This window comes from Asterias rubens, chromosome 14, assembly GCF_902459465.1.
Source record: "Asterias rubens chromosome 14, eAstRub1.3, whole genome shotgun sequence".
NCBI lineage: Eukaryota > Metazoa > Echinodermata > Asteroidea > Forcipulatida > Asteriidae > Asterias > Asterias rubens.
The window spans coordinates 4,574,528-4,591,520 of NC_047075.1; the positions used below are offsets into that span (position 1 = coordinate 4,574,528).

Consider the following 16,993-nt stretch of genomic DNA (forward strand, 5'->3'; position numbering starts at 1 on the left):
GACGTTTCGACCCTAGCAGAGTCTTGCTCACCCTAGCAGAGTCTTCCTCGAAGACTTTGCCTTCGAGAAAGACTCTGCTAGTAGGGTCGAAACGTCAGGCCATTAACTATTTTTTGAGTTTTTTCTCTCATTGTCTCAATTTACACAGTGGAACATGTTTGTTGTTTTATGCATATGTTGGGATACACAGTTTTACACATAGTTTACACCAATTTTTAGGCTACATGATCTTAAATCGCTAGGTCATATTTTTAGGTCATACAAATGGGAAAAGAAAACAATACTTTTCAAATTGATGATTGGGGGAAAACACGTTACATTATTTACGGGAGATGGTCTTTAAAATGTAAGACTGGCGCGGACAGTCTTCTTACAAACATTTTCCAGTCTCCTCCTATACGAGTCACCGTAAGCGGCCGCACTGACCATAAAAAACCTCGGGGCGACTGGAAAACGTCTAGCATAATAAAAGTGAGGGCAGTAAACCCGATCTGTACATAAATATACGAGGGGCAGCCGTACGCCTTTGTTCAACGCTAGGGCGACATGTAAAAACGCCTCGCCAAGTTCCAGCAGAAAATCACATTTTACCGGAATTTCTACGACTGTATATGTGTTTCAGAGCAATTGTCACATATTCTGTGATATGTTGATGTGTTGTTTAGACGCTGTAGCAGAACCAGGGGCTGACATTTTGTTGCAGATAGTCCGGGGCTTACAACGAAATTCCAGGCAGGTTGGGTAAGTGCACACACAAAACCGTAGTCATATTGCCCTTCATTTTTCTGTGCAGCAGTGCATCCGCTGTGTTTGTGCACAATGTATGGGCCACTTTGTGCACTGGCTGTGTGGCCAGATTCTGTGTAGTCTCGTCTACGTAGGTTTGCCTTGCTTGGGTATTATTATATTGTGTGTTGCTGCTGTGTGTGACCCTCATTTTCATTTTGAGGGTCATAGCAATTATGGGGAGTAGCTTGTGTGTGGGTCGGTAATGTAATGTACTTGTGGTACGTATTATAATGTGTATGTACACTGTTCCTTGCTCTAATGGTATTACAGACGGTAATGTGAAGGGCCACGCCGCGGCCGGGTCGCGCGCAGCCAGGTCAAGAACTTAACATTTTAATTTTGCGCGCAGTCAATATTTTTTGTTGCTTCAAAGTTTGAAGTTTGCTTGTTTTTATATTTGAGGCAAACGAATGGGTGTTTGGTTCTTTTTGAGTGAAACCGGGCATTGTGTTATTAGTATAGGTTGCACTGCCCAATGGCTTAATAAAAATAACAATTTTTGTTTTAGGGTGTGGTATTTAAAGTGTAGAGTTTTTTTAATACCGTGCGGAAGACGTAATATTGTGTGAATATTGTTTTTACAAGTATTTTCTTTCGCATTAAAATCATATTCCAACCACCGTAACTCCAACGGGCAACTCCATCAATCTTGTTATACTTATGATAGATCTAGCTTTGCAGTCTTGCAAGATACATCCATCTTTTGGGTGGGCGACCTCTGGGTCTTATTTCTCTAACATCGTATTTTTGCATCTTCTTGTGCTTTGCATTCTTTTCACCTGTCAAAAACATTTGAGCCTTCTCGTGGTTGTTAATTGTTTCGGTATCCGACCATGGAGGTAGAGTCAGCCTGTAGCGCATCGTTAAGCTCACACGAACGAAAGTCTGTACCATGAGATAACAAATTACAGTTTACTGGTTGGTTTCACAAAACAGAACTTAAGACAAGTAGGATTTGAAACTTTGCATAGTGGAAGTAAGATATAGAAAAGTTTGCGGTAACACCATGTAATAACAATCTCTCAATGAGTTGGGGTGGTTCTGAAAAGAACCGTTGGATTAACTCGACGTTTCGATCAGTATGCTCTGATCGTCTTGACCAGAAGACGATCAGAGCATACTGATCGAAACGTCGAGTTAATCCAACGGTTCTTTTCAGAACCACCCCAACTCATTGAGAGATTGTTATTACATGGTGTTACCGCAAACTTTTCTATAGAACTTAAGACCTTACATAGAACTGTAAGACCTAATCGTCATCTTTACGATGACTATGAGCAAGCTAGTCAAAACGTTGAGACCAATTTAAGAAATCACTCCATGGTTGCGCAGTACGATCCTACAAGCAAGTAATAGTAATAGTAGTCTCAGTCGAAAAACTCCCCGGTCAGACTTGACCCGGATTTGGGTCCCAGGGGGGGGGGAGACCCATTTATGGGTCAGTTGGACCCGGAGTCTGTGTCAATGTGTCCCGGAATCCGAGTAAAAATCTCCGCTTTGAACCAGATTTCTGGTCACAATGAAACGGATTCCGAGTCACATTGACACAGACTCTGTGTCAAACAGACCCAGAAATGGGTCTGGCCCCCTGGGACCCAAATCCGGGTCACTTCTGACCCGGGAGTTTTTAGAGTGCACCTTCCGCCCAGGTAAAAAGTAGTTCTTTTTAGAACTTCAAGTCTCCAGAAAACAAATCCGAAAGTCTACGTCCGCGGTTGTAATATCGAAGTCTTATATAGCGCACGTATCTACCAAACAAGGTACTCAAGGCGCTGAGTATAATAAAAATACAAACTTCAGAAAGATAGGTTATTGAAGTGATGAATTCTGAGACCCAATTATTTAGCACCTTATAAGGGTTTACAAGGTGCTACGGCGCATAGCCAGGGCTAGGAGCACCGGGCGAACCTTCTCTTTTCGATAAGTGTACTTGGTTCTTTTACATGCGTTTCCATCACAAAAAAGACTTCCGCGAAAGCCTTTTGTTATTTCTATAATTATGACACTATTGGTAATTACTCAAAATATTTATTAGCATAAAACCTTACTTGTTAATGAGCAACGGAGAGCTGCTGTTGATATGAACATGGTGAGAAGAATCCCTCTGAAGTAACGTAGTTTTTGAAAAAAAGAATTTTGTTTCACAAAAAAAGAAGACTTCCGCGAAGCCTTTTATTAATTCTATCTGACACAGCACACAAATTTGTGTAACAAGGATGTTTTTTTCTTACATTATTTTCTTGCAACTTCGATGACCAATTGAGCCCAAATTTTCACAGATTTGTTATGTTATTCATTGGGCCTATGTTGAGATACGACACGTGAGAATAAACTGGTCTTTGACACCAAACGTGTCCATAACAGTGCCATTTAAAGTACACAACACTGTATACACCTATAATCCTCAGTACCTTCTATAGAGTCCTTTGAAAAAATCCAAAGGCATAATAGGCCTATCCGGGGCCGGATTCGAACCTACGAAGCTGATAATATAAGAACTGAAATCTTTATGCACTCTCAAAAACCTGATCTATCGAAAACGCATCTGAAGCGACGGCAGCATGTCCTCAGACTTCAGGTGACCCCTGACCTTTTCTTCTGAGAGTCTAGCCTTGCACCAGCCGCGAGTCGAGGTCATTGATGTCACAATACGGTATACAGTTATAATATTCACGGCATGTTCGGCTCATTATGCATTACACCAGCATTCAGGGCTTTTGGGTTTTTCTTTCTCTGCTGTATGGCCGTGAAAGTTAATTTATTCCCGGCGCCTTTAATGATATGCCTTCATATGAACACGTTTCCTTGTATCGGTCGAGTTGGTCTTTGAAAAGCGTTTGTAACAGTTTGTTATAATAAAATGCAAACGGTTTACAATAGAAAGATGTTTTAAAAGTATATACAATCATCCACACACATTTGCGTGGTTTTCCTTTTACTTGCGAACTACCATGGTCGGCCATGGGAGTCAAAAAATTGACTCCCATAATGGCCGGCCGTGTTTGTCGACGAGGTAAAAGACAAACCACGCAATTTCGACTGATACTGAGGATCATTATATTCTACTTTTAAAATATCCTTCTATGCATTTAATAACAAAAGGTTACAAACGCTTTTCAAAGACCAACTCGACCGATACAAGGCAACGTATTCATGTAATGGTGTACCCCATACATGTATACTCCAATAGCATAGTGGAAATGCTAACTTCAGAAGTCTTAAAGCTTTCTACAGGAATTTTGACTCTTCAACTTGATCCTCTGCTAAAAAACACCACCCCTATTTTTTAAATTTCCAAACGTCCGAGCTTCAAGCTTGTAAAGAAAAAGAAGTATCCCTACACCTGGGCAAATGGGATTTATTTGGACACCTGGGACATTATTATAGGTCATCCAAAGCAGCTCAAGTTTGACGTCAACATCCCTTAGGTCATAGCAATAGGCACAACTTCGACACAATTATATACCCCTTTTATTGGGCTCTCAAATCCGTCTAATGAAAAAGATCATCGTTTGATAGCCCAAAGAATATTAAAGGAAGACGTTGCCTTGGACCGGACGAATTGGTCTTTGAAAAGCCCAAAGAATATTAAAGGAAGACTTTACCTTGGACCGGACGAATTGGTCTTTGAAAAGCCCAAAGAATATTAAAGGAAGACGTTGCCTTGGACCGGACGAATTGGTCTTTGAAAAGCCTTTGAAGCCGTTTGTTATGAAATGCAAATAGTTAGAAAGATATTTAAGAAGTAGAATATAATGATCCACACAAGTATCACTCGAAATTGCACGGCTTTCCTTTTACGTCGCGAACTAAAAGCGTCGGTCATTTTATGGAGTCAAAGTGTTTGCTATGTAACCTTTAGAAATTAACGTCCGTCGCCAGTTGGTAATTACAAGAGAAATCGGCGACGAAATAAGGATCGGGAAAACAGAGCGTCGGCCTCTTTAAAGGCAGTGGACACTATTGGTAATTACTCAAAATAGTTATTAGCATAAAACCTTACTTGGTAACGAGTAATTGGGAGAGGTTGATAGTATAAAACTTTGTGAGAAACGGCTCCCTCTGAAGTAACGTAGTTTTCGAGAAAGAAGTAATTTTCCACGAATTTGATTTTGAGACCTCAGAATTAGATTTTGAGGTCTCGAAATCAAGCATCTGAAAGCACACAACTTCGTGTGACAAAGGGTGTTTTTTCTTTCATTGTTATCTCGCAACTTCGACGACCAATCGAGCTAAATTTTTTACAGGTTTGTTATGTTTATGCATATGTTGAGATACACAAAGTGAGAAGACTGGTCTTTGACAATTTACCAATAGTGTCCAATATCTTTAGAGCCCAGTCACACAGGCCTCGATAACGAGAACCAAAACGAGAATGTTAACAATGCACGCCCTCGATTGGTTGAATTATCGTGGGCGTATTCTGCGTGGAGCAATTCAGCCAATAGAAAGCGTTCTCTTTGCGTTGTGATCGTTATCGTTTTCGTTATCGCTGCAGTGTGACTCGGCCTTTACCAAGTAAGTTTTTTGCTAACATTTATTTTGAGTAATATTATCATAAAATGAACGTGTCTTTTTTTCACAGATCAACGTACAACGGCAGTGACTGACGATTGCTGTGCGAAGATTCTTCGATTTGAATGGATGTCCTCAATATAAACCCATGAAGGTTCGTTATTGCAAGAAGAAAAAGTGAAATATGAAAAATTATGATTATTACTTCAAGTTTTATGCCTCGCTGTTTTACCGGTCTATAAATAAGGGAAGTACAGAATATATTATTTTTGGGGAACGATTTCGTCAAGCAATTATGCAGCAAAACAATTAGCATGGACTTTTCACACTAATGACATTTGAATAGCAAATAGTGATTTTTGAGTTGCAATAACTGATTTTAACACATTTTGTGTAGCATTTGCTCTGCTTAGGGTAAATCGTTCGCTGATTTTTTAAGGGAAAAAACACAGTCCAAAAACAATCAAACAAGCACACAATGCTTATAAAACTACAAGAACATTAATTTGTTTATATTTATAGTTTATTCATAAATGCTTTTGTTTTGTTTTTGTATAACACAGGAATACGAATCTCGCAAAAGTGGATTATTCGAAGTCATTCCAAGCCCACCACAAATCGCCCAATCTACATAGTGAATGTGAGTAGTCTTAAAAATGGCCACATCGCCCGAGAATTCTGCTGCTGCAGAAAAGGACGCCCTCCAGTGTCAGGACAATGAGATTCCTGTGACAGACACAACTGAGGTCATGACCTGTGAGGAATGCGGCTCTACGTTCACTAACCCAAGTTATTTTCATGACCACAACCGCTGGCATAACCACGTGCGCAAAGAGCGAGCTGCTTCGATCGGGAAGAGCACCTTGGGAGGAGACCACCACACAGCATCTTCCAGCAGTGCTGTCTCGGACGGTATTAAAGTGGAGAAGAAAGACGATGCTGAGTATCTGGCCGCACACGCTCTTCTGAAACCCTTTGCGTGTGAATACTGCGGATGGCGGTTCGTCCTCAGGAAGGACTTGGTGCATCATGTGCGGACACACACAGGCGAGAAGCCGTACGAATGCTCCGAGTGTGGTAAACGGTTCGCCCGAGCGCATTCCCTTAACCAGCACAAGAGGACACACGAGGGTCCTATTTATACTGTGAACTATCAAACACCTCCCAAACAACCTGACCACACAGATAAGCAAAATGCCAATGATGTCATAGTACCGGTCGTAATTCCTGAAACCAAGGCATTTGAGGTATCTCCACCAATCGTAGAAAGCAACCCAGGGAATCCCCCAGATGACGACACCACACCGCCATGGGGGTATCAACAAGCTGACACTGATGGACCATCATCTGCATCAAATACCCAAGCAGGTCTCCTTACAGACAGCGATACCTCCCTTGGAGAAGCACCCTCTGGTATCCATGGTGGTGGTAAGCGCGGGGTACGCTTCACTTGCCAGTTCTGCGGGTGGGGCTTCTGGGACAGGAAAGACAAGCGCCAGCACGAGTGGACGCACACTGGATACAAACCGTACAAGTGCTCTATGTGCGACAAGACCTTCTCGAGGACCTACTCACGTACGCTCCACATGAGAACACACTCCGGCGAGAGGCCGTACACCTGTCAGCACTGCGACAAGACTTTCCCTTCTCCTAGTAGCCTGCGCTCACACGAGAACGTCCACACGAAGATCCGCCGGCACAAGTGCACCATGTGCCCAGAGAGCTTCAAGAAGATGGCTGATTTTAAGGAACACCAGCTGGAACACCTCAGTACTGACCCGAATTTGTTTGCAACCTCATACACTGGCGACTCCGAAGAGGTGAGTGCTACACACGAGGACACCTCTTCAGCTAGTCAACCCTTCCCTGTCAACATTACCTTTTCACACTTGCCAGGAACTTCTCTAAATTTGCTTGAACAAAAGTCCAGTGATTCCTACCAACAATTAAACCCCACTGGGGTCATGGAACAGTCTACAGAGCCAGACCAATTTGCTGACCCTGACCAACGTATCATCGAAAACGATGCACATGTTTCTGAAACGAAGCAAAGTGCAAACAACGAAGCGACAATGAAACAAAGGCAAACAGATGTAGTGCCTTCCGTCAACACTTACAGTAGTCTTCTCTCAGGGTTGCTCAAGAAAAGACGCGATGTTAGATTCTTCTGTAAGCACTGCGAGAAGGGATTCCACACCAAGAAGGAGTGCCACCAGCATGAGACTAGCCACATTGCAAAGACCCCACTTGAGTGCAGTATTTGCGGCAAGAACTTCTCTAGCCAATACTTGCTTAAAATGCACATGATAGGACACACCAGGAAGACCCAAAAGGCCTCCCGCACCAACATGAAAAAGTACGGGTGTGAACTCTGCGAGGAAACATTCACTCTGGAGGTTGACTTTACTGACCATCTGCAGCTCCATCAGAACCAGGATCCGGCAAGGTTTATTCAATACTACCCAGACGGATTTAATCTGGGAGGTCAGAAAGCTAGTGACCTCAAGACCCTCAGTCCCCTTGCTCCAAGTGCAACCGATGTCACACAGACAGCCGTATACTCTGCAGCTCCAATCTCAGATAGTGGTTCAACTCAGCCGCAGACAACCAAAAGGCGAAAGAAACCGGGAAGAGTGCCGCAAGCCGGAAATGACCCATTACGCTTCGGTTGCAGTTTCTGCACACGGCGATTCAGGTGCAAGAAAGATTGGCGGCAGCATGAAAACACACACACCGGTCTCAAACCATATACCTGTACGGTGTGTGGAAAGAAGCTCTCCCGCCACTACACACTGAAGGTCCACATGCTCACTCACACCGGGCAGAAGCCAATCTCGTGCGCTCACTGTGACAAGAGCTTTCGGGTCAAGAGCAGGCTACGCACCCATGAACGAATCCACCACGCAGCGCTTTGCAACCCAACCCTGCATAACAAATGCGACCTCTGCCAGATGGCCTTCAAAGAGTTGAGCGATCTAGAGAATCACATCAGAGTTGGTCACGATGATGTTGTCAGAATGATGGCTAAAAACTTCTTCAACTCGACACCGGTAACATCAGCATTGTTTAGGCCAGCTGCAGTTTCTGAGAATCAGAAGCTCAGTGTCTCTTCTGACGAACCCTATCAGGAAGAAATCACCTGCACTGTTCGCTACATATCCAAAAGAAATAGGATCATTGATCCAGTGGCCGCGAATGCCATTGACAGCTGGCTTGAGGGAAACAAAGTCAGTGGACAGGCTAGATTCATGTGCCACTTCTGTGGTAAAGGATTCCACAATGCAAGAGACTGGCAACAGCACGAGAACACCCACACAGGCTACAAACCTTACGCCTGTGACATATGTGGGAAGAAGCTCTCCCGCTTGCATTCTCTTAAAGCTCACAAGCTGAGACATCTAAAGGGACATCCAAATGTCTGTCAATTCTACAATTGTGGCAAACGGTTCAAGGAAGAAGCGGAGCTTGATGAACACATGAAGTCTCACCTGTCTAGTTTCCAGTGCACAAAGTGTCAAGTCTGTTTTGAGACCGTTTTTGAGTTGGAGATACACATGGCCGAACATGACAAGGAGGGTCAGGTTTCTGCTGAACATGACATGGAGGGTCAGGATTCTGTCGAATACCAGGAAGTTCCTTCTGGACCGTTCTTCTTCAAACGGAACGGAGAGAGCTCTGAGAAGGAACAAGATTCTCTTGCTTCCGGACCTCCAAAGAAGAAAGAGGCATTTAAACCAATGCCTGGAACAATAAGGTATCAGTGTTCCTACTGTGGATGGCGAACTGAGGACTTTGATATCTTTAAACGTCACAAAATATGGCACAGGAGACGCAAGAACAAAGCTGGACAACTGAAGAAATCTTGCAACAAATGTGGAGCAGCCTTCGTCACAAACGAAAAACTGGAAGTTCATATGAGAACATGTGGTTTCCTATGCAGTTTGTGCAGAAAACCTTTCAAGACCAAACTTTTGCTTGAAGAGCATTTGAAGAGGCATTCTGAAGGTCTGCAAGAGTCGATTCATAGGTCTGCAGGAGATGAAAGCTTTGAAGAAGCATCAACTGTTTCTCTTTCAGAGACTTCTGGCCAAGATCTCCTAAGAGGTCTGAGCAAGGTTGCTGTCGTCTCCGAGGAGATAAGAAGTGGTCCTCCGGAGGGTGGAATGAGCTTCAATATTTTGGAATCACTTCTCAGTCGGAAAAATTCAATTGAGACCACAGGTGTGGCTTCCACGCCACGCACAATTTTCCCTGGCGACAACGAAAGAAAACAACCCAAAAAGTTTGTTCATGCCACATGCCGTCTGTGCCAAAAGAGGTTTTCTCATGGCTATGCACTGAAGTTACACATGGTCCTACACATGAGCGAGACTCCGTATAAGTGTAAAAGCTGTGCTAAACGGTTCCGGTCTAAGGAAGGTTTAAGAGAACATCACAGTAGTAACTTGTCTTGTTCGCGGTGCAGCATCCGTCCATCCACAAGCTCAAAGGTTCAAGCAGTACAACCTGTAGCAGAAACCACACCCCCATTGAAAAAGGATAGCATTCTTTACAGGCAGTTGAAGTTGGTGTCGCAACAGGACGGACGGGTTAAGAACAAAGATAGTCAACCGAAACCACATCAGTGCTCTTACTGCGGCTGGGGCTTCTGGCTCAGGAAAGACTGCGTCGTTCACGAACGAATTCACACTGGTGAGAAACCGTACGTCTGTAAGACATGCGGGAAGAGTTTCGCAAGGAGCTACTCGCTGAAACTGCACAACATGACACACTCTGGTGTGAAGCCGTTCCATTGCCGTGTTTGTAATAAGGGTTTCTACTGCCGCGGCAATGTCAATGCACATGAGAGGATACACACCAGTGCGAAGCCGAACCTCAACTGCAAGTGGTGCGGGGTGCCGTTTCGCTCACGCTCAGGATTGAAGAAACACGAGAAGCTGAGACACAGTGGGGAAACCCTCAGAGATGCCAACTCCATGAACCTGGGGTCTACCTCAAAGAACAGAGAGGTCGAGATACTTGTAGAGCCGGTTAAATTGGTGAAAAGTGTTGGTTCTGATTCTTTGCAGAAGAAGTCTAAGTCAGGTGTTTGCTCATTTTGTGGTTGGAATTTCCACAATGTGGAGAGAATGCGAAGGCATCTTTACTGGCATAGGAAACGGTACTTTGGCTCATTCAAGAAACGCAGGCAACTTCACGATTTATACGGCAGCAATGGACAACAGGAACGAGTTGGAAACAAGTTTAAATGCACCACGTGTAATGCGAGCTTTCACCAGCCAGCAGTGTTAAAGCTCCACCGGAAATCCCACAGTAGCGAACAGCTATATTATTGTGATTGTTGTCCACTGAAGTTTGAGATCTACAATGAGTTCTCCCGGCACAATGCCTTGCATCACAGTCGGTTTGCTTGTCTCTACTGTGACAAATTCATTGATGGCTCACAAGAACTTGCGGGACACACGAAAGCTTGTCGAGCTAGGAAGCTCCGTCTTTACTCTGGTAGCCAGGCTGCTAAGAAAGTGTCTCTACGCTGTAGCCGATGCAAGGTAACACTCAGAGGACCCAACGCAATGAGGTTGCATATCAGTCATTGTCACTCTACAGCTCATTACGCTTCTTGCCTCCATTGCCAAAAGGGTTTCACCTCTCAGGAGAAATTCATGAGTCATTTAGTCCGTGGCTGCTCTTCCTCAGACTCTGGAATCTCTATACACGTTGCTAGATCAGAACAGATTGGCTATAATCAAGCTTACATGTCTGGGGAAACGAATCCCATAACGCCCGAAGTGTCTCAGTTTGGCCAGATCTCATATTCAGATACCAGTTTCGAAGTTTCCAATGTATCCCAGACCGTGCCACCCAGTGAGGCTGGTGGTTGGGTTCAAGATGTGGTTGTAACATCCGAAGGTCCTCAGAACCTTGTTGACCAGCATCACACGGATACAGGACCAGACTATTTGAACCAAGGGGCTAGCACCAGCAAGGCATTCCAGTGTCCGTATTGCACGTCCTCGTTCGCACAATCCTTCGGACTGAAACAACACGTGAGAATCCACACGGGTGAGAAGCCATTCATCTGTCGGGAGTGCGGCAGGGCCTTCGCCCAGAAGATCAACCTGAACCAACACATGGCGACCCACTCTGAGGAGAAGCCTTTCAAGTGCCAACACTGCGGCAAGTGCTTCTCTCGCAAGGTCCAAATAAAACGGCATCTGGAGCGGATGCACAGCAAGGAGCTGCCGTACAGCTGCGACCAATGTCCCCGTAGCTTCAAGAGTAGCGACGAGTTGAAACGCCACGGCATCATCCACTTCGGTAAGAGGAGGCAGCACGCCTGCAAGTACTGCGGCTGGACCTTCGCAGAGAAGAGGGACATGGTGAACCATGAAAGGGTCCATACCGGAGAGAAACCATTCGCTTGTAAAGTGTGTGACATGTCCTTCGCTAGAACGTACTCTCTGACGGTGCATATGCGAAGTCATACGGGTGAGAAGCCACATAAGTGTGAGGTGTGCTCGAAGGGATGCTCCAGCGCTTACAATCTTAAGTTACACTTAAAGACGCATGAAAAACAACAGCATTTATCAGAATCACCCATGGTAAAGTTTTGGACAGAAAACTCATAGACTTAAAGGTGCAAGTTGCCCTAAGGGTTGGACACATTGGGCTGTGAAAGGCATTTGTTATGTAATGAATGTGGTCTGAAAGAAATGTTTAAAGAAACAAATATATCCCTTGAAAATGCCTGGGTTTTAGTTAAATTTTATGACAGAACATGGTGTTTCATGACTGTTGTAGGACACAATTTTGGACTCGACAAAATGGCGGACCGTGTGTTTCGCTAGTCTTATTTTCAGGAAAATTGACTGTTTTTTAATCACAACTCACTCATTACAGCTCACTGTGTTTGGTTTATGAACAACTCTTTAAAATGGGCAATTCCAAACAGAAAGAGGCAGTTTCCCCCTGGAGACGACTGGCCTGGTCCTTGGGGTCTTCCAAGTGGATCATCTCGATAAACATGAGTGACGTCACCAGCTCAAACAGCGCTCTCACTGACGTAAAAGAAAGACCTCTCATTGGCTCATGAATAGACCCGTATCATGCTGTCTTTATCTTGGTCATGTTCCTTGTGCGATTTACAATAATGAATGCTTATAATCATTTTGCAAATAGGAACCAGACTATTTTGTTCTTCCAGTCTCGATTTGATTACATTGATATAAATGGGGAAAAATCATGATGGCTGCACCATGATAAAGGTCTATAATACGTGCGTGGCGGTAATCCATTGTTTAACCTCTGTGATGTCAAGGGGTCTATGTCTACTCGGCCCTCCCATTAATTTGAAAAAAACAGCATAAATCGAAAATGACATTTTAAAGAAAAGTTTGACATACAGAGATTTTGCCATTAAAAGTGTAAAAGAGGGTGATATAGGAATAGTGTTATAATCATACACACAATGTTTGCCTTTGAACCTTTGAAATGGAAAAAAACCTAAATTTTATACACAGAAATTATCTTCAAACATTCTTTGTAAGGCTGTTGTACCATAGAAGGGCCGTATTCCTAGTCACAAATTGCCATCCCCTGATTAGATCCCCTGGTCCAACTTCATTGCGCTGCTTAACGGTGAGAGAATATCCGTGCTAACTGTAGCACATGTGTTTAAGCATTAGCGTGTTCACAGGGTTGGAAGAAACTTCGGTGGCCATCTTGCGCTTTCATTTTGAAATGGAAATGTTACGTCATGGCTTCTGGCTTCTGACTGGCACCCCGAACAAATTGACAAAAATAATAGGGACACCGCCAATATAGGGCTAGATAGCCCAGTTGGTAGAGCGCTGGCACGTTAATCCGGAGGTCGTTGGTTCGAATCCCACTCTAGTCAATTCTTTGTTCATCCCCAAAAGTCATTAATTTTCATTAAAAAAATACCCGGAAGGTTAACACGCCTCTTCGTGTGCCTATTATTAGGCGGCACTTCTGCAATGGCAATCGCACCGTGAGCACACAATCGGCCGTTTAGCAGTATGAACATGGGCAAAGGGGCCCGATTTCACAAAGCAATCAAATTCATGAACACTCAATTGAGCGTTGATCAAGATGGTCGCCTAATTTTTTTCCATCGCAAGACAATTAATTGTTAGTATTACCATAGTGATTTGTATTGTGAAATCACATTTTACTTTAGACTACGATTGACTTGCACTTTAAGATCAACCTATTTTTAGCTCTTTCTTTCGGCCACTTGTCATACCTAATGTAAAAGTGAAATCGAAGTAACTTTTGTTCGCGTCACAAGTGGAGAAACAGCGCGTTCCGACTCTTGCGTCAAAAAATATTCTCTTTGGCTTTAGCGTGACGTAAGAACCGGGCTTAATATAATAGGGAGACTTAGCTGCACGTTACGTGGGAAAAAACGTGAGCGTGAACGTGAACGTGAACGTCAATTGTTTTGTAAATCCTCACGTTTTAGAATACGTAAAGTTACAATTTTAACATCAGGTACGTACGTGCAGACGCCATAAAAGTGAGCATGTCAGCCCAAAGTAAACGACACAATTTTCTGACGCTCCCGTTCACGTTTTTGCTCATGTAACGTGCAGCTATAAAACGCTTTAGCGTGACGTAAGAATCGGGCTTAATATTTGTTTTAAAACAAAAACCCGAGCGTAAACTATATTCATTATTGGTGTCGGTTCCTTGTCGAATCCACGGCTTCGGCTTTGGATTTGGCTTCAGGTTCCGTCCTCTCGTCTGAATCCTTGTGTCTGAAGCCCTGGGCCCAATTTCATAGCGCTGCTTAGCGGCTGATTTTGTGCTTACTGTGCGGTTTCCATTTTATAGGGCTGCTAATAACCGCAAGGACATGAACATTTTCATAAAGGCATGCTAACCATCCGGTGCTCATACACGAAAGTATAAGACGTCACAATGCAAAGCCATGGTAAACGCGCAATATGGCCGCCCAATTGTTCTGCTAACCTGTGAAATACGCTTATCCTAAACAATTTTGTTTTTCTTTGCTTACCGTTAAGCAGCTCTATGCAATTGGGCCCTGACTGCTGGGCCAAGCTAGCCTGTGCTGAATCTGGAGCTGAAGCCGTGGATTGTGCAGGCAACCCTTCAGAAGATTTTCTTTTTCAAAACGTAGGGAACTTTCCAAGGGTAGTTCTTGTATAAAGTTAATCTTGCTGTTTGAAAAACAAGATATTTGTTTATTTGTTATGTTTCTAAATAGTCAGCTGAAAAGTAAACTATCTCTAACATAATGTTGCCTTTAGATAGTATAGTTAAATTTATATTTATTTTGTTAACCATGTTATTTGTAGTTACTTCAGTATTTACCTTTGCATGAAACTCGTATACGACGTTTGATATAGTTATAGTTACTAATGTTTACTAGTTATGCGTGGCCATCTGTTCAATACCTGTTTAAACCTGTTCAAACTTGTTTAAACCTGTTCAAACTTGTTTAAACCTGTTCAAACTTGTTCAAACCTGTTCAAACTTGTTAAATACCTGTTCAAACCTGTTAAATACTTGTTCAACCCTATATTATTCAAACCCGTTTAAATTTGTTGGAACCTGTCGAACCTGTTCAAACCAGTTCAAACCTGTTCACCGGTATGAATTTTATTATAATATTATTATGGATCCAAGTTCACCAGGTGTCAGTGGCGTAACCAAACATCTTCATTTTGGAGGGAGGGGATGGCGCGGGGGGGGGGGGGGGGGGGACTTGCCTGAAATCACCATTTTCGAGAGTCAGATTTCCCCCTCATGTGTTATGAGAAATTTCTTGATACAAACAAGATTACCAACCAAATTCTATTTGCTGCATATTGCTTGTTACTCACTGGTATCATGGAGGAATAAGTTATTTATTCTTCCATGCTGGTATTCAGCTGTTGTTTGCTTATCCTGAAAATCACGTGGAAATTTGGTTGGTAATCCTGTTTTTATCAAGGAAGAGATGTATTGCTTAGCAATTTTGTGGTGCTTAGCTGCTCTAATTGGTTACACCACTGACGCCGGCTGGCATTGCTTGACGTTTTTGTCAAAATGCTGTTGACATTTCTCGCATCACTTGACTATAATATTGTTGTTTCAACTGGTGTCCAACAAGCATGACCAACAGTACAATAACCGTTGGGCCAGTTAACTTATCTTGCGGCACTTGTATTCTTTGTTTTTATTTCCGAAGGGACAATGGATCTGTTAGTTTATATCGAGGTAGCCTATGTTTCCTGTCACTCTGTATAGTTCAATGTGAATAATAATAACAATAGGAAGCGACTTGTATTGTTGTACTTGTGTCCTATAGTGTGTACTTCCTGAGCTTGTGGTGGGGGGGGGGGGGGGGGGGGGGTGTCGAGATATCTCTCTTAAAGACCCTAGACACTATTGGTAATTGTCAAAGACTAGTCTTCTCACTTGCTGTATCCCATCATAAGCATAAAATAACAAACATATGAAAATTTGAGCTCAATCGGTCATCGAAGTTGAGAGATAACAATGAAAGAAAAACGACCCTTGTCACACGGAGTTGTGTGCTTTCAGATGCTTGATTTCCAGACATCAGATTCTCATTTTGAGGTCTCGAAACCAAAATCGTGGAAAATTACTTCTTTTTCAAAAACTACGTCTCTTCAGAGGGAGCCTATTCTGACAATGTTTTATACTTTCAACCTCTCCCCATTACTCGTTACCAAGTAAGTTTTTTATGTTACCAAGTAAGTTTTTGTTATGCTAATAATTATTGTGAGTTATCACCAATAGTGTCCACTGCCTTTAAAGTAAAATAGTGAAAAAACACTCGTTTTGTCCGCCATATTAATCTTGCAATAAAGACTATAGTCCTAACTCTTTGTGAAATCGGTCGCATGACTTCTGACTGGCAACCCGAACAAAGGGCCTAGCCAATAGAAGAACCCAACACCTGGCTAATTTAAGCTCCATTTTGTATGTTCGCCGGCGCACGTTAATCAGGAGGTCGTTGGTTCAAATCCCGCTCTTGCCACCTTTGTTTTTCTCACATTGATTTTCCTGTGATTTCGATGACCGATAAACTTATAATGTCACATGTTTGTTAGTTTATAGGTCGCTTAAAGTGCAGATGTTTGTCTTTCAAAACAATGTTGCCCTTGCACTTTAAATGAAGATGACACGTGTCATTGTTTACAAAAGACCCCAGCAGCATTTTAAGGTCATAGTGCTGTTGGGCAGGAAATGTGCACACACACGGGTCTTGAAGTAAACATGTTTTCGTTTCGTTTCAAATAATGGGGTCAATGTCTCATGCACGTGAAGAAGATTAAAGGAGAATTTGATTCATTTTGGGTTGAACAAAGAACAATCAAGAGCGGGGGTTGAACCAACGACCTCCGGATTTACTTACGAAGCCTATAATATGCGCTCAGCTAAACTGAGATATTTGTTGGCGGTCTCTGTTTCAATTTGCTTGAGTGAGCCGGTCGGAAGCCATACAAAAACTCCCACCACAGTTGATATTTGAGGATTTAATCATCAGGCATAATTTACACAAACTCAGATCAGTTGTAAAGAGTATGGCGCTCATACGACCCTAATCATTTTCGGGAAAGAATTTTAAGTCTCATCACTGATTATTTGGGAGGATTCATCGGGTATTGTCTACATAAACAGCTCAGTTGTGAAG

The 16,993-nt window shown here is 43.1% G+C and overlaps 1 protein-coding gene across 1 annotated transcript; it reads left to right on the forward strand.

The window, feature by feature from the left end:
- Window positions 1–522: 522 nt before the first annotated feature.
- On the forward strand, window positions 523–13,142 carry LOC117299283 (zinc finger protein 208-like). The gene is made up of 3 exons (XM_033782771.1): window positions 523–741; window positions 5,375–5,458; window positions 5,868–13,142. The coding sequence occupies exon 3, from the start codon at window positions 5,961–5,963 to the stop codon at window positions 11,931–11,933; it is 5,973 nt and encodes a 1,990-aa protein (XP_033638662.1). The 5' UTR covers window positions 523–741; window positions 5,375–5,458; window positions 5,868–5,960; the 3' UTR covers window positions 11,934–13,142.
- The last annotated feature ends 3,851 nt before the right edge of the window (window positions 13,143–16,993 follow it).

Bases quoted from the DNA above. Each gene is read 5' to 3' on its own strand.
- LOC117299283 (XM_033782771.1), top strand. From the start codon at position 5,961: ATGGCCACATCGCCCGAGAATTCTGCTGCTGCAGAAAAGGACGCCCTC.